Source organism: Sceloporus occidentalis, unplaced genomic scaffold (assembly GCF_023333645.1).
Source record: "Sceloporus occidentalis isolate IW3139 unplaced genomic scaffold, rSceOcc1.0.p SCAF_1, whole genome shotgun sequence".
NCBI lineage: Eukaryota > Metazoa > Chordata > Lepidosauria > Squamata > Phrynosomatidae > Sceloporus > Sceloporus occidentalis.
The window spans coordinates 173,703,092-173,724,204 of NW_028316981.1; the positions used below are offsets into that span (position 1 = coordinate 173,703,092).

Below are 21,113 nucleotides of genomic sequence, written 5' to 3' on the forward strand. Positions count from 1 at the left end.
GAGAGCAGTTAAACTGGTGGGCACAAAGGAGACAGCCTTTTTCTGTACTGGCTCTCAACCTTTGGAATGCATTACCCCTTGGAGTGTATCAGGTCTCATCATTACAAACCTTTAGGAAAGGCTTGGATGTCTGTGTTGTTTGTCTTCAAGTCTTTATGGTGACCTTAAGATGAACCTATCACAGGGTTTACTTGGCAAGGGGGTTTGTCATTGCCATCCTCTGAGGCTGAAAGAGTGTGATGTGCCCATGCTCTTTGTTTTCTTCTTGGATAGTGTTTTAAGTGTGCAAATTGCTTTTAACTGCATTGTAATATGTTTACTATTTTGAGGGATGGGTCTTTATTAATAATTCCTTGCTTTTAATCATATCTGAGTTTTGTATGTTTTATTTTTCAGGCTGTCTTATGGGGATTTCTACCTTTTTAAAGCAGCTTGCAAATATTTTAAAATAAATACATTGCTTCCACAGCTATTCTACCTACTTCATTTTGTTCCAGCTGTAATTGCCAGCCTGTTTTCAAAGGCAGCAGCATGCAGAGTGCATTGAAGTAGTGTAGTCTCAATATAGCTGAAGCATACCGACTGTTAATTATTCTTTCAAAAGTCAAACTCCAAATGACATTAACTGGAATACTAAGTATTTTAGTTTATTGGAGATATCAGGTTGTAAAAAAAATCAACAAAATCCAGGGGAAACAATTCTATAGAGAAATATTTTTATATATATATATATATGCCGTAGTTATAGTTTATAGGTCAATATTTGTAGTTCATTGCACTTTCTCTTCTATTCGTTTGTTGCTCCATATTGATTGGCCTCTTAAAGTTCTTCTGCCTCATTTCCCCCTTCCTTCAACTTCTTAGTCACACAAGGAATTTTGAAATATGGGAAGAACACGAGTGTGCAAAGTACAAAGTGTGATTTTATCAAATCTCATTAATCTGAATAATTGATCACCCATTATGTAATGGAGAATTCAAGGACATCTGCCAGCAGAACAGAGATTTTAGGAAGTTATCTTCAATGCTGAGAGACGCTCGTCTCTCAAAATGTTTGTAGAAAATGAATGGGCCTTTGTTTATTTGACCTCCCTGATTAATTGGATGGAATATATTTGATCTGCTGCCCCATTTCTCTCTCTCTCTCTCTCTCCCCATCTCCATCCTTACACCAATAGGCTGTTTATATCTTCATGGCCCTGTCGTTCTGCCGTGATGAAATCACTTGGCTATGCCGACACAGTGAGCATGTCAGCAAGAACAAGAACCCAGAGGAATTCACTGACAGGTACTGATGCATGAAGAAAAGGGTTTGAGATTTTAAAAAAAAGGTTAGATGGCCATCAAGGGGTGCTGTGACAGTGGGTTCTTATACTGGCAGGGAATTGGATTAGATAATCCTTGTGATCTCTTTTAATTTGATGATTCTCCAAAATGGTGTGAGCCTACATGCATGCTGAGCACAGAGAACCAGTGTAGAGTAAAGGCTTAGAGTGTTGTACAGTGACTTTGGAGACCGCTTTAGGTAAGTAGCTCTCTCTGTTAGTCAGACTTATTTCACAAGATTGTTGTGAGGATAAGCTGCAGAGGAGAATCATGTGTGTCACCTTGAGGTCACTGGAGGAAAGTCAGAAGATAAATGAATACACTGAATGCATCCTTTAAACAGCATACCTCCAAAGTGACCTGAAGCAGCTTTATTTTGACTTGTCTGTATGGGGCCCTAGTCTCTCATTCTGAGGCATCCGGACATACACGTATTGTATTTTGCTCATCTGCAAATAAACTGTGAATCCCTTTCAAGCAACACTTGGCCCTGAGTCGGTTCCTCTGCCTCCTTTTGAGAGTGTGGGCTGGCAACATGAGTAAAAAATGTATACCTGGGGAAGTGCTTCAGACACCTTGTAGCCTTTGAGAGATTCTGGAGATGTGCTTCCAGGCTGGACTTCAAATCCAAGGCATCTCTATTAATCTCCATGTTTTGCAATCATTGCCTCCTTCCTCCTTTGAGCAATGTCCCACTGAGTCCTCACACTATGGCGGGATACATACCGCCATATAGTACGTCTTCTATACGTACTAGGGTTAGGAAGGGGCGGTGCTTCCGCACCCCCCTAACCCTAGTACGTATAGAATACGTACAAGATGGCGGCGCCCCTTCCACATGGGCGCCGCCATCTTTACGTACTGGACGCATAGCGTCCAGACGTGTCGCGGCGCCTGTGACGTCGCGAGTCCGCGCCAGGCGCCTCGCGACGTCATAAAGGCGCCGCAAGAAGAAGCTCCATTTTGGAGCTTCTTTTTTGCTCCGCGCGGGAGCCGCGCGGTTTGACTGCTGCGGCTCCCTCGCGGAGCAAATGGCGCCAGCGGGAGACCGCCGCAAAGCGGCGGTCTGTATCCCGCCTATGTGTACTTGCCTCACCTTCTTGTTGTTATGTGCCCTCAAGTGGACTTCAATGTATGACAATACTATCATAGGGTTTTCTTGACAGGATTAATTCAGAGGAGTTTCCCCTTGCCTTACTCTGAGGCTGACTGAGAGATTATAATTTGCCCAAAGTTGGGTTTCCATGATTGAGCAGATATTTGAATCCTGTTTCCCACAGTCCTAGTTCAACATTCAGATCACACTGGCTGAAAACACACATGTGCCCTCATTCAAACACACAGACTCAAATCAGCAGTTCAAAGGTAGTATGTTCTAAAGGAGAGCAAGTGTGGTGTAGTGGTTTGTGTGTTGGACTACAGCTATGAAGACCAGGGTTTGAATCTACATTCAGCTGTGGAAACCCACTGGATGATCTTGAGCAAGTTCCACTTTCTCAGCTTCAGAGGAAGGTACAATCAACCCCCTCTGAAGAAATCTTGTCCAGAAAACCCAGTGATAGCGTCACCATAACTTGGAAATTATTTGAAGGCACAAAACAATAACAGCATACCCTAAAGCCTCCAGATCCTATCTGATCTTGGAAGCTAAGCAAGGTCAGCCCTGGTTAATACTTGATTGACAGACAAGTGAATGAATATCAGTAATGTAGGCTATATTTCATAGGAAGGAATTGGCAAAAACACACACATTGCTTAGCCTTAGTGTTCTCTTCTTCATCTGTTCTTAACATTGTCTCTCACACTGGCTTGTTATACATAGGACACAAAATGATGTTCAGTATGTCCGAAGAAGTGGATTGATATCCACAAGAGCTCATGTGAAAATAAAAAGCAGTTTAAGGTCTTAAACCAGATAGTCTTGAAGAGTTTTATGGCATCTTAAAAACTGACAGTGTTTTATTGTAACATGGACTTTTATGGTGTTCATCTCATTTAACTGGATATATGAAGTGTTACCTCCACTGGTCAATTGCTATGTATTTGTTTGGGTGAATGGGGGTGGGAAGTTGCAGTCTATTAACTGAAGAAAAGTAATAATAATAATAATAATAATAATAATAATAATAATAGTTTATTTATAATGCCCTTTCCACCAAAGGGTGTCACAGCAAAACATACAGTAAAAAGCAAACAATAAAACACCACTATAAATTACTAAAATAATAAACTAATACACTAAAAACAAAACAAAATCTTCCTCAGTTTCTACCACTTTAGACATGCTTAGCAACTTAATCTAGTGAATCAAAGAGGAAGGTCTTCAACCTTTTACAAAAGTTGATCAGATCCTACTCCAACCAGAGGTGAAAACAAGGCTGTTCAACAAACGCAAAGCCAGATGCTGAAAGGCTTGCAGCCTTGACACAGCCTTACGCATTGGTAGAACTGCCAATAATCCTTTGTCCGCAGATCTTAAGTTTCATGTATCCGATGAAAAGCAATATAGTCTACAAAAGCTGACCAACTATGTTAAAAGAAAGGGCATAAATGAGTTTTTGGAAGTTTGGAAACCTATTATGGATTATATCAGGAATTTGAGAGAGGATATTATGATATCAGGATTCAATATGTAGTTGTTATTCACTTGCTTATATTTGATGTTTTTTACTTTTTATTGTTTCCGTGTTATAAAGGACACTATGTTATATATAGAGGGGTGAAAATAAGATGGATGTATTCAACTGTGAATTATATGACTTGGAAGTGTAATACTTTTAGGTTTACATAAAACTTATGTTTAGCACTGGTGGGGTGTTGTTGTTTTGGTTTCAATCATAATGTGTTCTTAACAGGGGCAGGCAATCATGGTCACCCCTACTCTTGAAAACCCAGTTTTGGTTCAACATCAATTGCATTCCAGGTTGCACAGTTCTCTTTAAACCAGGTCATCCAGCTCTCCAACAGAACTCGTTTTGATTAAAACAAAAGGGTAAATACTGGTCTTTTAAAAACAAGGATTTCTGAATTTATGCACATTTTCGATGGGAAAGGGTGATGTGGTTGATGTAGGGTGTAAAATTGCCCATCCCTGGTTTTTAAGGTGACAGAACATTTGGTGGATTTTGCTGGAACAGATTAACAAGGTTTGCCTGCCCTCCCCACCACCACCAAAAAAAATGTTTCAACCATTCATTTCTCCCATAGCTATCTTGCTGAGATTTTGTTTCTGATGGAGAAGCTCCGCAACTTGGTCCGAAAGCACCAAAATGTCATCCAGCGCTACCACGTACAGTACTTGTCACACTTTGACGTCCAGGTGCTCAGTGACATCATCCAGGTATGAAAGATGCAAAGGGAAAGAAAGATACAACACTGGTGGGACTGTGTATACAGCTTTCCAAGGGCTCCTGGTTCCTATGAGCATTGTTTGTACCAAGGATGTGGGAAAAAAGGAGGGAATCGTTTAAAATAAGGTGAAGATGCTGGAGGTCCACAGTAGTTGTCAGTGGTGGTGCACTTGATTTGCACTTAGGTTTAGTCCCTGCCATCTCCAGGTAAGAGTTGTGGGATTCTGGGTAATAGATATGGGAAAAGTCTGCCTTCTGAGATTTTGGGGTGCTGCCACTGGTCAGAGTAGGCAATGCTAGCCTATGGGTTTTTTGTGGTTTTTTCGGGCTATGTGGCCATGTTCTATAAGAGTTTATTCCTGATGTTTCGCCAGCATCTGTGGCTGGCATCTTCAGGTTTTCAGCCACAGATGCTGGCGAAACGTCAGGAATAAACTGTTATAGAACATGGCCACATAGCCTGAAAAACCCACAAAAAACATGGATGCCAGCCATGAAAGCCTTCGACTTCACAATGCTAGCCTAGCTTGGTGTAAAACAGCTTCATGTGGCACTGCTGGGCAACAGACTCTTCACAGCTCAAACTGAAGAAGACGGATTTATTTATTTATTATCCTCAAAACTACATGCCTGCCTCTTACATTTTCATGGGTTTCCTCTCTGCGCAAAGGCACTTGAGGCAAAGTGCACATTAATTAAAACTGACAATTAAATTAAATAATCACCTTCTCTAAAATCCACTGAGAGCAGACTAGGGAAATGCAAACAAACCATCACTACTTTGCTGAGCCCTGTTGCCTTTTGCAGGACCTGACTGTGTGCCCTGAGGAGGAGTCAGTGATTATGTCATCTTTTGTGAGCTCACTCTCATCCCTAACCATCAAGCAAGGTAATTATTCTGTCAACTCAAGGTTGCTCTCTGTGTGATACATTTCATTCCTCCTGTGCAAAAGCAACTCAAAATGTATGCCAGGGAAGAGTTAGGTTTATGTGAGCAGAATATATAATGTACACGCTGCAGTGGGGGTGAGCATCCTGTTAGGGACATATACACAAGTATCTTTCTCTTCAATGTGGCACAGGCAGCTATTCTCTAGCACTTTGCGTGTGTTCTGTTGTTTGCCTTCAAGTCATTTCTGAACCTTTTCATGGGGTTTTCTTGTCAAGTTTCTTCAGAGGGAGTTTGCCATTGCCTTCTCCTGAGGCTGAGAGAGAGTGACTTGCCAAAGGTCATCCAATGGGTTTGCATGGCTGGGCTGGGATTTGAACCTGGTCTCCAGAGTCATAGTCCAGTGCTCAAACGACTGCACCATGCTGGCTCAAATCAAGAACCACCAGTTGTTGCTGTATGACTTCAAGTCATTTCCAACTTATGGTAACCCTAAGGCAAACTTACCCCATCCAAAACCTCCAGCCCCAACAGCTATGAAGCCTTGAGAGAAGCTGCCATTGCTGCTTTCCAGTGGGGAATGGGTGGATGGAGGAGGCAATTCAGGTGATGAAGATGCAGTTGATCTAGGCTTTGAGGGAAAGAAAAAGAAGTGTGAAGTCACCTTTATTCTCCCTCCCCAGCTTTGTCATCATCAGCTGTTTCTTCTTCATCATTCACATATGCAAAAAGGACCTTTGGAATATTGTTGATCATAAGTTGAATATGAGCCAGCAGTATGATGCTGCAGTAGAGAAGGCAAATGCTACTTTAGCCTGCATTAGTAGAAGCATAGTTTCCAAGTTGAGGGAAGTAACAGTCCCACAATATTCTGCACTGGTCAGGCCTTATCTTGAGTACTGTGTTCAGTAGGATATAGACAAGTTGGAGTGGACTCAGGGAAGGACAAAAGGGATGATAAAAGTCATGGAGAACAAAACATATGAGGAAAAGTTGAAGGAACTGGGCTTGTTCAGATCAAGGGGTGACATGATTGCACTTCATAAATACATTAAGGGCTGTCGCAGAGAGGAGGGGGCAGACCTGTTCTTTGCAGCCCTAGCAGTTAGAAGGAAGTGTAATGGTTTTAGGTTTCAGTTGAACCTTGGAAGGAACTTCTTGACAGTAAAAACAGTTTCGCAATAGAACCAATTGCCTTGGGAAGTAGTGAGGTCTCTTCTGGATGGCTTAAAAAAAGAAGCTGGACAGCTATTCTACTGGGGATGCTGTAGCTTAGTAGCTCCCAAACTTTGGTCCTCCAGATGTTTTGAACTTCAGCTCCTAGAATTCCTGACTCCAAGAGAATTCCTGAATCCACAAGCGCGAAGCCAGATCCTGAAAGGCTCACAGCCTTGACAGAGCCTTATGCATTGGTGGAACTGCCAATAATCCTTTTTCCACAGATCTTAACTTTCATGTATCTGATGAAAAGCTGTTGGACAAGCTGGTTGGGGCTTCTGGGAGTTGAAGTCCAAAATACCTGGAGGACCAAAGTTTGGGAATCACTGCTAGATCCTGTCCTGAATAGGGAGCTGGACTCAGTGGTTTATGAGGAATTCCTACCAATTCTATGATTCTATAATCTGAATATCTTCTCCTCCCTCTCAACAGATAAGTGGCAGCAATCACAACCTTTTCCAGGGCTTCACAGCCAGGGGCAGAGGGGAGACAAAAAACTGTCTGGGCACAGTCCTATGCTCTGCTTGCTTGATATAGGATCTTGACTACTAGGTGTAATTTGTTTTGATTTCCTTGTTTTAATCTGATTAGTATTTGGACAGTGTTAAAAAAGAAAGAAATACGATTTCTTGACAGAAGGGAAATCTTTACTCAGGCCTTCTCTGGCTTCTGAGATTTGACTGAAGAAGTTGACACACATTTGAGTGGTATATGTAAATATATCTTTTAGTTCTTCAAGCAAAGCAGCTTGGTGGAACATGCAAGAATAGGTTACACATGTAAGCAAAAATGGAATGCATTCCCAGCAGGAATAAAGGAGCCCTCCTTAACTAGCCTAGAAATACTTTGGGGAGAGCTGACCAACAGCAAATAGTTCTTTTGGACGCAGTGTGATCCTGAATTTTCTCACATGTACTGTAAGTCCCTAACAAGTGGAAGAGAACTGTGCAATTCTTTTTTAATTTTTTAACTTGTTTATTTATTTTGCAGTTGATGAGAAGGAGAAATTTGATTTCACTGGGCTGCGGCTTGATTGGTTCAGGTTGCAGGTAAACTCTGCTGGGTTTAATATCTCTTTGTCTTTGCTTTCCTATGATATCATGGTAGATACTCAGCTTATTGTATGCTGGGATACTTTCCTGCCCATTAAAACTTTTGCATGTTGTCTACTTTGCCCTTTGCTCTTTTATAGCTCCAGCGACAGAGAAGGAGCAGCTGAGAACTTGGCTGCACATTATGCTTGCTGTGTAAGAGGTGCCTGGGCTCTGACTACTGAGTGTTTTGTAGGTTTCTGGGCTGACATGCAGAGAGAAAGTGGGAAGGGACCTGTGGAGAAGTCCTTTTTGAAATGGCCCACATGTTGTGGCAGATCACCTTTGATCTGCATGGAGAACCACTTTTTATTCAGTGACCATGACCAGTCACTGTATCTATACCTATCTTTGTTCTGTGCCGTCTCATGTCTATATGTTTGTGCATGTGTGTGTATGTCTTCATGCCACCTGTTGACCCACAGCCACCCCATGGATGTTATAGGATTTCCTAGGTGAGGAATACTCAGAGGTGGTTCTGCTGGTTTCTTCTTCTGAAATACTGTATGATGGGTCCAGGCTGGGAGAAAGACACATATAAAGTAAATAAATAAATAAATAAATGGTGGCTACAGCACCTGATATTTGTTGGTAGTCTCCGATCCAAGTTCTAACCAGGGCTGACCCTGCTGATCTTCCAAAAGCATACAGGACCTGATGTCTTTAAGATATTAGTCCTCAATATAGTTCCTCATATATACTTAACTCTATATGTATCTATTGGGAGCTGCTGTGTGGGGGACAGACAGTAATGTCTCACACATGGCTAAATGAAATAGGCGTTTCTTTAATAATAAACAATTTAAAATATCTTAAAGTATTTATTTCATCTCTTCAGATGCTATTAACAGGTAGCAGTTCTATTTTATCCGCCTTCAAGTACCCTTATGATTAAAGCTTTATGTAGAAGGTTCTTATTTATGCTAGTGTAAACTGAAAGAAGACTGAGTTTTGGGGACATCCTAATGTACTGATGTAAGTGCACCATTCTACACTGTAGAAATAAAGTAACCTGACACCTCTTTAGCTACCATGGCTCCATCCTACAGAATCCTGGAATTTGTATTTTTGTGAGGCACCAGCACTCTTTGGCAGAAAAGGCTAAAGACATTGTAAAATGATAGATGCTAGGATTCCATAGACTGGAGCTACTATACTTAAAGCGGTATCAAACTGTGTTATTATGCACCCTAAATTAATTAAAAACTCCCATTTAAAATCTACCTATAAAAGAACAAGACTATAAGAAGCAGCGTGAATTAAGATTACCAAAGCTTTTGTCTGCAATTTTGGATTCATTTATTTTTAAATAACTAATATGCTGTGGCTGTGTTGTTAAATACTGTCTGCATATTAGTTTAATTGAATGTCTTTTTAGCTGAGATTATATTTGTCAAGCCTCTTCAGTAAAAGTCACCCCACTCTTCATTGGTGATCATTAATTACAAATCACTTTTCTATATTCACTTCAATCCCTCTTCTGAGGGATATAAAAAAAGAAGACAGAAGATCTTAAAACTCATGAAACTAGGTCTTTTATACTATTTTCTGCTAATGGGAGCATTTTTTCAAAGCTTGGAAGTGGGTGAGCACCTCAGGCTTACACTGGTGGAATAGAAACAAATGGAAAAATCTAAAACATTTGAGACTAATTGCAACTTTTATTACCCAATTGTGTACACAGTTGTCTGCAATTTTTGCCCTTTTGTTAACAAGTAAGTCTTTTAACAGGGAAAAAAACATCCTGGAATTAGGAGCTGTTTGTCTCCATGCAAAAAGAATAGCTGGCTCAGGAAAGGGATCAAAGGGTAGGAACCAGTAATCAATTTGCTCTGCCAGTGAATCCAAATCCTAGTCATGTTCAGTAGAAAAGGATTATCTGTAATGCTGTGGGGAAGGGGGGATGAAGAAGAGAGGGAGGAAGACTAAGAAAAACAAGTTCCATGCTAGAGGTATGCTTATTTAAAGTTTTTGTTCCTGCAGGGCAAAATGTATGTTTTAAAATCCACCAATTGATCCTTCAGGGAGAGGCGGGCTATAAATACATTATTATTATTATTATTATTATTATTATTATTATTATTATTAGAGTTTGGCTTAGGTCCAGACTATCTGAAAGATTGTATCTCCCCATACGAACCTGCTAGAGTTCTAAGAACTTCAGAGGAAGGTTTTCTCTCAGTCCCTTACCACCTTCACAGGCTCACTTAGTGAGGACACGAGAGAGAGAGAGAGAGAGAGAGAGAGAGAGAGAGAGAGACTTTTTGGTGACTGCTCCAACCTCTGAAACTCCCTCCCATAGTAGGCTAGTCTGGCCCCCTTCTTGCTTTCCTTCCCTCAGCAGGCAAAGACCTTTTTGTTTAAGCAGGCTTTTTATGGGTGAGTAGAACAGCTTCGTATTTAGGTGTGATCTACTTATTTATTTATTTATAACATTTGCACGGCTTTTAAATGATTTTATATCGTTTAATGTGGGGTTTTTTAATTGTTCTTAAAATTCTACTATGTTTTTGTAGTGCCTTGGGTCCCACTCTAGGAGAAAGGCAGCATATAAATGTGGTAACATCCATCCATCCATCCATCCATCCATCCATCCATCCATCCATTTTCCCTCCAGCTTTTGAAGAGGTACTTAAATAGGGGCTTCAAGAGGATTCTCCTTGTCAGGCTTTCCCAATGCAGGAAAAGCCCTCCCCCTCAGTCTTTGAATATTCTTTCCATTCCTGTCCCACACACTTATTGAGCTAACTCTAGCTCCAGTGGTGGCCACAAGCAAATTCACTTCCGCCCAAATTTTGTGGGTGGGTGGATGGGGGGACATTGAGTCTCCCAAGACAGGCTTAAGGGGCCACAATTTCTCCACCTTTGCTCGAAACATAGTGAGCACAGTGCCCTGGATCTTCATAACTCCTTGACATCTTCCCAAGGTCTTCCTTGTAGTCCAGCAACCACTTATTTGGACATCAGCCAGCAACTTACACTCAAGTGTCTGGAGCCCCTTAAGGCTACAATGGAAGTTCTCTCAGGGTGACCGGATGTCCTCCATTTTGAGCATGATTAAGAAGCCCATTGAGTAACACCATGTTTGCTGTTCCCCTTTGAGAAATGTGTCTACTTCGCAGCTTGTCCTTACTGCAAATAGAATAGGATGGATAGTAAAGGATAATAAAATATAGTGCTACAACAAACTAAAGTTCCCAGAGTTCCATAGCTTTAAACCAGGGGTCGGCAACCTCCGGCCCGCGGGCCGGATGCGGCCCGCAATGGCCTTTAAGCTGGCCCCTGGCTCCTCTTGCAGCCGCCGCCGCTGCCGCCGGTTGCGGCTTTTGCCCGCAATGGGCGCCGCCATTTTGGGGGGAAAATGGCAGCGAAATCTCGCACAACCTTCCCCCGCCATTTTTTTGCCCAAAATGGCGGCGAAAGCTCACGCGACCTTCCGTCGCCATTTTGGGCAAAAAAATGGTGGCGAAATCTCGCACGACATCAGAGAAGGTCGCACGAGATTTTGCCGCCATTTCCCCCCCAAAATGGTGGCGCCCAGGGCTCCGACGGCGGCAGCGGGCCTCTGGGAGGCCTGTTGCCATCGCTGGGGCCCTCCAGGAGGGCTCCAGCGGCGGCAGCGGGCCCCTGGGAGGCCCGTTGCCTTCGCTGGGGCCTCCAGGAGGGGTCCAGCGGCGGCAGCGGGCCCCTGGGAGGCCCGTTGCCTTCGCTGGGGTCCTCCAGGAGGGGTCCAGCGGCGGCAGCGGGCCCCTGGGAGGCCCGTTGCCTTCGCTGGGGCCCTCCAGGAGGGCTCCTGCGACGGCAGCGGGCCCCTGGGAGGCCTGTTACCTTCGCTGGGGCCCTCCAGGAGGGCTCCAGCGGCGGCAGCGGGCTCCTGGGAGGCCAGTTGCCATCGCTGGGGCCCTCCAGGAGGGCTCCAATGGTGGCAGCGGGCCCCGGGGAGGCCAGTTGCCATCGCTGGGGTCCTTCTGGAGGGCTCCTGCGGCGGCAGCGGGCCTCTGGTGTCAGGGGCCGGCAAAGACGGGGAGGCCTCCAGCGCTGGCGGTCCCCGCCGGCTCTTTCCCGGCCTCTGACAGGGCCTGGGGCCCCATCAGGGGCCGGCAAAGAGGAGGTGGCCTGGCCCCTGGGGGTGGAAGCTCCGCCCCCAGGGGTGGGAACTCCGCCCCGGGGTGGGAACTCCGCCCTGGGGTGGAAGCTCCGCCCCCGAAGGGTGGAGGCTCCACCCCCGACACGTGGCCCCCTCCCCCGGGGGTGGAAGCTCCACCCCCTCGGCTTCGGCCCCCCAGTTGTCTGAGGGACAGCAACCCGGCCCCCGGCTCAAAAAGGTTGCCTACCCCTGCTTTAAACCATGGCTCTTAAAGTGGTGTCAAATTGGATTATTTCTGCAGTGTAGATGCAGGCAAGGTTAATCTTTCACAGGACTGCAGTCTAATACACCAAGACTGAAAAGCCTCTCATTGAAGATTATCACACACAGACAAATAGGGACGGGATTGCTCCCCCATCCATATCCTGTCATTAACCCATCCGTGACTGTGATAGCATACAAGACTTTCAAATCATAGCACCGATCCTGCCATTAACCCATCATTAAAGCGGCATTGCAATAATGTGAACTTCCGTTAATGAAAAATGCTGGCCAATATCGCGTTAATGACAGGCTAACGATGAGATCTGCATGACATCATCTGAAAGTCTTTTGCGCAATTGCGGTCAATTCTGCTTTTTGGATGGGTTAATGATGGGATCTGTGAGATGTCATCTGAAAGCCCTTTTCCCACGATTGCACAGGAAGGATGGGACAAGGACAAGATAATCACCTTAAGATAATCTCCCCTGTTTCTTGTCTGTCTCTAGTTATCTCTTTCCTGAAAAACTATTTTCATCCCCTAAAATTTGGGGCCTAAAGGAGAAGTGTAGAGTAGGTAGAACGGAGAGAGGTATCACCTGAAACCTCAGACAAGCCCTCCAAAGTGAGGATTCATGCCCAGTGAGCAAGGATTCCCATTTTACACACTGAGAGAGATATTCTTAATGGCACTTTATTAAAACTTGCAAGATTGAGTACACACAGCTTAATAGCAAACCAGGTCTCTCCCCCCATTACTAGTGAGAGAAGCATTGGTACACAGTTTTTTACAATTATAAAAAATTGTATACAATTATATCTGTGACCTCAGAGCAAGCTGTGACGGGAAGACTCTTTCTACGTACAATGGCCTAAGCCCATGGATGCTGCATGGACACTAATTCATGATTTGTTGTTCAAGGTTCACTTACTACATTACATACATGTTTTTGCTGCTTATGCATTGATGTTGTCATGTTCCTTCAAGTTGTTTACGACTTATGGTGACCCTAAGGCGAACCTATCATGGGGTTTTGATTTTTTCAGAGAGGATTTCCCATGGCCTTTCCCTGAGGAAGCTGAGAAAATGTGACTTGTCCAAGGTCACCCAGTGGGTTTCATGGCTGAGCTAATAATCGAATCAGTATTGTAGTCCAACACTGAAACTGCTACTGCTTGCTGGCTATTCTCTTCTTATGCATAGCAAAACTGAAGTTATCTATTGTCTATTTGCCCCCTCCGAAACATGTTATCTGTTGCAGCTGTACTCCTTTATGTTCCCAGAGAAAGGAATGTCCGTTTTCAAGGCTCAAGGCTTCTGTTTGCTTGTCTAAGTCATACTACAGGGCTTTTTTCTGTCCTTTGGCTACCAGAGGTCAAAAGAGAGGAGATAAACAGTTGAGAAGGAATGGGGTATATGTGGTAGATAGTTTTGGACTCTTACTCCCCTCTTCCCACACTATGATGGTTAGGGCTAATGGGAGTTGCAGTCAGCAACCTCAGAAGGGCCACACGATTCCTATCTCTGCAATATTTAAGGGAATCTGGACAGAGGGCACTCCTTCCCTGTGTGTTTAAGCCTGTACTAGTTTTTATTTTCATGTTGGTGCATGAATCTGGATAATGGTACTCTGGCATAGTCAAAGTAATCGGTCTGAGATGGGGTCTATGTGTGATATGAAGAACTCTGAAATGGCAACCCTTCCGGTGCAGTTTATGCTGGGGAACAAAGGGCTAAATAACAACTTGTCTGTGCTACTGCTGATTTAGAAAGGCATTGTAATAGTCACAATATGGCCCCATTCATTTCACACATTACTTTCACATACCTTTGCTTGAACACCTCAGTGGAATTGGATTCCATCAATACCCTTGCTAGTCCGTTCATTATCATATTTATCTGTTTTAGTTCATTCACTCTTTCTGTTATCATCCTAAAGTTTAGCCTAAAGAACTGTTCACTACCTCACATTTGATTCAGGTTCCATTGATTTTATCTGTATAAATAAATACATACCATTGATTATATATGTATAAATGAGTCACCACAGATTCAGCCCTGCATATTTGACAGTTGTACTGTTGATTATATATGTATACATGAATACATACCATTTATTATGTATGTATGTATAAATGAGTCACCATAGATTCAGTCCTGCACATTTGACACTGGTTCCATTGATTATACATGTATAAATTAATACACATCACTTATTATATATGCATCAGTGAGTCACCACAGATTAATTCCTCCAAACCAAGATTTTCTATTACCACGCAGTATGCAGTACTGCTCCGCTGAGACACTTTGCAAGTTGGCAAAGAGTTCAGTGTTGAGTGATCAAGTGGTGAAAATTCAAGTGAAAGACAGGCACATGTGAATTGGCCTATAGGCTAGAGCAGTCTTGTCCTACTCTAAGTATTTAGCGTGATGTATCAATGAACCCAGTCTCTTTCTTCCCCTAGGCCTACACCAGTATCACAAAAGCCCCATTGCAGCTGAGGGAGAATCACGACATTGCCAAGATTATGAACCTTATCATCTTTCACACAAAGATGCTAGACTCTGTAGAGGAACTGATGGTGGAAACTTCAGATCTCTCCATATTCTGGTGTGTACTTAGAAGGGATACTGTAGTTGATAGCTGAGTCAATGTCATATATATATATATATATATATATATATATATGGGTTACTGAAGGCATGATGCTTGTGAGAACTGACTCTGAGTTCATTCATGTGTTTCTTGTTGGTATATGTTTGTAAGCACAAGCATGTATTTGCAATTAGTTGCTCTCAGTTACAGTGATGTTCCTAATGTATCCTTTCATTTGGCAGCTTCTATGTGCGCCTCTTGGAGAAGCTCTTTGCAGCCACTATGGATAAACCATCCATGCTGCGCTATACAATTGCTTTCCCATGTCTCTGTGCTGACTTCTGCCATGCTACCCATCCTTTGTGTCCCGAGGAGGTATGTAAGCATTGTACTGTCATACAGGAGGGAAAAGGTTTAGAAACACCTTCAGCAAAAGGGCCAGGAATCTGTCCCCAACAAATGAACCCTTTGAGGGTGTCCTTGCAACCTGTATGATGTTGGTATTTCAGCCCTCATTTTGTAAGGCAGAGGTAATAAACCTTGATGGGTCCAATTGCTCCCTAGGATCCAGCACAGACCTCACACATGTTTTGCTTTCTTTCAGTGCTTCTTTAAATTTTGCTGGTTGCCACTTACATTTAGTGGCAAACACCTACAAGCCATTTAAAGCGAGCAAGCTGCTTGCTTTAGGTATGGTTTTGCCAAGCTGCTGCTGAAATGAGACATTGTGATTTGACTTTTCATTTCAGTGTCACAGGCTTTTGGGGAAGGGTGTGGTGTTATGGACTTTTATAAAAAGAAATGTTGGGTTTATTAGAGAAATTAAGTATGTTTAGGTATATGATATATAATAAATGTAATAAGAAAAGTGAGCTGTTGGAAGGGAGGTAAAGCATGGAATGGTGAGAGTGACTGGTGTTTAGAGGGGGTGTTAAAATGGCTGGTGTGTAGGACAGTTAGGCAGTGGGAGAGAGAGGGATTAGCTGGACTCAGAATGGTTACCATATATATTTGTGTACAAGCTGACCTCATGTATAAGCTGAGGGAAGGTTTCAGGGTCAAAATCATGGATTTTGATATGACCTGTGGATATGTCGAGGGTAAATCTAGGGGGGTATAACAGGATGGAAAGGGGAAAAAATACCACTTCTGTTCCTTCTTCCCGTTCTCTGGACCTCTCCTGACCACCTAACACTGATTCACAGGTGCTGGTGGAGAGGTTTCAACATTGGGTTGAGAAAAAAAAGCAAGTGTTGTTAAATGGGGAGTTTTTTCCTTGGGAAATGAGACTGAGAACCTCTTTCAGAGAGAGAGAGAGAAAGGTGCGGGGCATCAGGCTTGCTGTAGTATTAATATATTGACATGTATACAAGTCGACCCAGGATTTTATGGTCAATTTTAGGGCATACATTTCTCAACTTAAAGTTGAGTATATATGGTAGGTTCATTTAGGATTGTGAGGAGACAGGAAAAGAGACAGTAGAGTCAGTTAGGATTTAGATACATATAAATAAATAATATTTAACTGTATGTTGCACTTCTGTTAGACAAATTATTTTCTTGTTATTTACATGCTTCTGGGAATGCTATTGATTGAGTTCAAATGCTTGGGTATGTGATTACAACAGTGATTCGGGGTGGTGGTGTCTAGGTGTAAGATTATAAGAAGAAAGTGTCTCACACAGGAATCAAGAAAACATTTAGAAGATCCCCACATATGGTGGCTGTTGCTGTGGGGACAAGTGGAGGTCCCACAATTGGCAGTTGTAGGCGTCTTCATTTTGTGTGGGCTTAATTTTTTTTTTAAGATGTAACCTTTAATATATTTACTAAGAAAGATAAGCCTTGTTGAAAATAATAGTACTGTACTTACTTTGGTGTAAGCAAGTCTTGTTGCATTTAGTCAAAGGCCATTATCATTTCTTTCCTTAATCTAGTACCCTCATCTGCGGAGCTGTGCCTTGGGCCTGTGCAACAACTTCCTGGAAGAGATGGCCAAGCAGGCTTGTACTTGCATCCTAGATGTTTGTGCTGAGCAGCGTAACTTAAGTGAGAAGGTAAGAATGTGGGGTAATTTAAGTTTCTTAAGTCTTCAACCTTCGCTAAGGAAACAAAAAAATTTAGTATCAAAAATGTCAGAGCCAAGCCTGTTAGGGTCTAGCTTTAAATTAGCAGAGTAGCAGAAATGTGCTCTTGTCTAACTATACTTTCCTAAGAACTGAGACTGATTCCAGAAAACAGCAAACACATAGTTTGTAGTTTAAAACAAAAGTTTACTAATGGCTTTAATCTATATTTACATAGACACCATATCCTAATCTAGCTAGTGAATAGTTCAGGTAAAAGAAATATTTATCTCACCATCTTTCCAAAGAAAGTTGAGAGAGCATGAAGATGGAAACACAACAGCTCAGTTGAAAATATTTTTAACAGAGAATGTCAGTTAATCCAAAAGAGGGAGTGACCTAAGTCACATGGTTAATTTGAATGAGACAGCAAGAGCGAGAGAAGAGAGTTTGCATGCAGGAATTCCCTATCTATCTTAGGAGGGGGAAAGAGAATGCAAAAATCTTCCAACAGAGAAGCCAATTTCTTTCTAGCATGCTGGGGAAAGGAAAAAAGGTTGTCAGGTACAGAACCTAGCAAAGCAACAATTTGAGACTATATTTCCCAGAGTCCTCCAGCTAACTTGGTCACTTGGTCACTCAGAAATATAGTTGAAAAAGTAATTTTTTTCAGCTCTGGTTAAATGCATAGTATGTAGTTGTATGCCTTCAAGTAGTTTCTGACTTCCTGCAGTCCTACATTGAACCTATCACAGGACTTTTGTGCCAAGATTTGTTCAGAGGGTGTTTGCTTTTGTCTTCCTCTGAGGTTCAGAGAATGTAACTTGCTTGAGGTCACATCCTATGGCTGCCTAAGAATTCAAACCATGGTCTTCAGAGTTGTAGTCCAGTGGTCAAACCACTGCTCCACCTTGGCTCTCGCATCGCATGACCCTGAACCTGATTTTCTTTTAAACTTCCAAGTATGTACATAGTAGCCTGGTCAACATCAGAACACATGTGGGGAGATGTCGGGGAGGGGATCTTAAACCTCCCATCACTGAAATGGAGGCTTAAAAAAAGAAGAAACTCCACCGTCTATTTGTAAATGGTTAGGTTGATTTCATTGCACCTAGTTTTCAGTATATGGCTGTTGAAGTAAGTTTTGTCCTTGGAATTATTCTCTATACACACATGCACACCCCATACAACATTTTGTACCACCTTGTAACCATTATGCATTGTGATCTTACAAATGTAACACTCTTGCCCTTTTTGTATTCTTACTAGCTCTTGCCCAAGCACTGTGCTGCCACCATCACCAAAGCCCGGAACAAAAGATCCCAGAAAGCATCCAAGAAAGGAGAACCAGAGAGGGATAAACCTGGTACAGAGAGCCACCGAAAGGACCGTAGCTTGGCTACCAAGTAAGACAGCAACAGAATTGGCTAAGTTTCTTCTGTTGATGCCTTTCTGGAAGTTGAGTGCCATACTCTCCAACAGTTCACATATGAAAACTGGGATACCAGTGGCAGAGTAACATTAAAGTGTGGCCAAAAGGATGTGACCAGGGGAGAAGAATTATTAATGATGAATAGCACACAAAATTACTATTTTAAGAAGAGAAATCCTGGAATTTAGGTACTGTGTTTAGGAAAGCCTACTGGGAAGGGCAAGACTCCCCCTTCCTTCCTGCTGAGTTAATTACTTTGCACTTTGAAACTAGTTTTTAGCAATTAAGGTAAATCAGTATAAAGAGGGAAAGGTAGGAGGAGAAAAGAAAAACCAGAACATTTAAAAAGTGTCTGAGAAAGTAGGACAGCAGAGGATTAACTGGGATTGTCACCACCAAACTGAGGCAATTGGAGGATATGGAGTCCTGTAATTCTATTTTATAATGCATAAAATTATCCTGCCATACATACAAGGAATGTCTGCTGGTTGACAAGAGAAATAGTTTAAAACATACTCTGTTGAAATCTTCCTATGTATCATTAAGTACCCTCAGTGCATTATTAAGGCCTCTCAAAACACGTGTGGATAATATTTCATCATATTATCTAGTCTGCTTTTGATTTTTTTAAAATGTAAAAGTAGGTATACGGAATGCTATTTTTGATTAGAGCAGTGGTCTGGAAGAGGGAATGTTTAAACCTCCTGCTCCCCATTAATGATTTCCCTGAGTGATACAGGTCCCCCAAAGATGCATTTAATCAAATGAGAGAGAAAAGGGCATGGACAATGTAGGTATGTCTTTTCCACACATGTACGGCTAATAGAAGCTTCAGAGAGTGGAAGATTTTAGTAGGAAAAACAGTGTAAGGAAGTGAAGGGGTTAAACACTTCTCCCTGAAAGCCACTGCTCCAATCAAAATTGTCTGCTCTTAAGAATTTGGTTATTGTAAAAAGTCACAAGAATGAATCACAGGTCTTCGGCATCATAATTTTTTTGGCACTTAGTCATAGTGGTATATGAGTTCAAGGCATATATGTGCATGGTGTGCATGGTGTTATTATCCTTGGAAGCGTTAATAAACATGACTAAATCTAATTTCTGTATATCTGTATGCCCTCCATGTTACATGTAATGTGTTTTGCACTGAAAATATTATACAGTACTGATAAAGTCAGGTGTGTGTGTGTTATTACTTCCTTAGAAGAGAATTAGAATAGAAATTATGTGTGCAAAGTTGCAAATAGCTTTGAGCCCATAATGGTAGAGAATGCATGACAGGCTTCCTAGGGACAGGGATGAGAATTGTACAGCTGTTCAGGTGTTGTTAAACTACAACTCCTAGCATTCATCACCATTGGATATGTTCCCTAGAGCTGCTGAGGAGCTGTCCAGCATAATTCTCTCTTATGCCTTAGGAGATGGCTTCCCAAAGACCTGATTACTGTACTAATATGTTAATGTTCTTGGTGGTCCTATTACACCTTATATGCCCTGCAATTTACGATAGTATTTGGAATGTGACAGGTTAAAACTATAAATAAATTGGGAGACATTTAACAGTGATTTATTGATTGCAGTGTAATTTTTTTATAAGTATCCTCTACATCTCTTCAACAACACCTCCCTCAACACATTTGGAATAGATACAATCTGTGATACAATTAAAAGAAAGAAGCCTGGCCTAACAAAGAAGCTAGTACAAAATGATATGTTTAGAAGAGGAACAAATGGTGCTTTCATGTTGAAGTCAGGGCATCTATCCTCCGCTCCCATGCCTAGGGCTTTGCCAGATGCTTCAAGAGTTGGGTTCACCAAGTTCTCATCTGACTTGCACTTTTCCCTTTAGTTCCTCCTCCTTATCCTCCATCAGCTTCAGTTACGCTAACCCAGCATCTCCTGCTTCTTTTTCTTCTTCTAGTTTGGACAAGCTACATATCCTATTGACTGAACTTTGCTGGAGCCTCAATCAAGTCACCAGCTTTGTGGTCTTTGAGCATATAGTGACTCCAGCGGAGTATCTCAGCAGCCAACTGGAGACTCGCCTCAGCAGGTACAGAAATGAGAGCACAGAAGGAAATGGTGGAGCTGCTTTGACAGCAGGTCCTTTCCAGACTGAAGCCATAATGATGCGACACAACCATTTGGCATGCATGTGCTACACTAGTGTCCCCAAGATTTTCACATATATTGGGCTGCTATTGTTGTTAATTGCCATCAAATCAGTTCTTCTTATGAATGAGAGGCCTCTAAGACAGCTTTGCTCAGGTCCTACAGATTTGGCTGTGGCTTTCTAGATTTGGTCTGTCCATTTGTGGTCTCTGTGACTTGCACAAACTAGGTTAAAACCCATGACCACTCAAAGAACCACAGTTACAGATAAGCAACATTTTCTTCTTCTTCATGGTCTCTGTGACTCACACAAATCAGCTTTTCCTCCATTTCTGTGAGTTCACAGACAGCTGCTCAAAGGAGCACAGTTACAGATAAGCAATCTGTTCTTCCTCTTTTCCCACTGTCTCCCACTTTACCCAGTTGGACTACAAGTCCCACAGTCCCCACCCAGCATGACCATTAGCTGTGCTACATGTTTTGCTCATCTTGTGCTAGTTAATTGTAGGCAGAAAGGCTTATGTATAGGTGGTAGAAATAAGGCCCTACCTCGGTGTTACTTAATTTACAATGAAATGCAGCTGCCCCTTGCCCCTGCTCCTCAACGTGCTGTCATCTGTCATATCTGGCCCTTTGTTCAGCGCTTCTGTGCTGAGAAGCACATCTTTTATAGGCCTGCTT

The 21,113-nt window shown here is 42.4% G+C and overlaps 1 protein-coding gene across 6 annotated transcripts in view; it reads left to right on the forward strand.

Moving 5' to 3' along the window:
- The window catches only part of NCKAP1L (NCK associated protein 1 like), a 139,695-nt gene that overhangs the window by 76,873 nt on the left and 41,709 nt on the right, over nucleotides 1-21,113 (forward strand). For all 6 annotated transcript variants that reach the window (XM_089482573.1, XM_089482610.1, XM_089482618.1 and 3 more), the window contains 9 exons: nucleotides 1,179-1,288; nucleotides 4,534-4,666; nucleotides 5,484-5,565; nucleotides 7,774-7,832; nucleotides 14,692-14,837; nucleotides 15,065-15,197; nucleotides 16,760-16,879; nucleotides 18,158-18,294; nucleotides 20,242-20,373. In XM_089482573.1, the coding sequence (XP_089338699.1) occupies nucleotides 1,179-1,288; nucleotides 4,534-4,666; nucleotides 5,484-5,565; nucleotides 7,774-7,832; nucleotides 14,692-14,837; nucleotides 15,065-15,197; nucleotides 16,760-16,879; nucleotides 18,158-18,294; nucleotides 20,242-20,373 (1,052 nt within the window). The remainder of the gene's footprint in view (nucleotides 1-1,178; nucleotides 1,289-4,533; nucleotides 4,667-5,483; nucleotides 5,566-7,773; nucleotides 7,833-14,691; nucleotides 14,838-15,064; nucleotides 15,198-16,759; nucleotides 16,880-18,157; nucleotides 18,295-20,241; nucleotides 20,374-21,113) is intronic.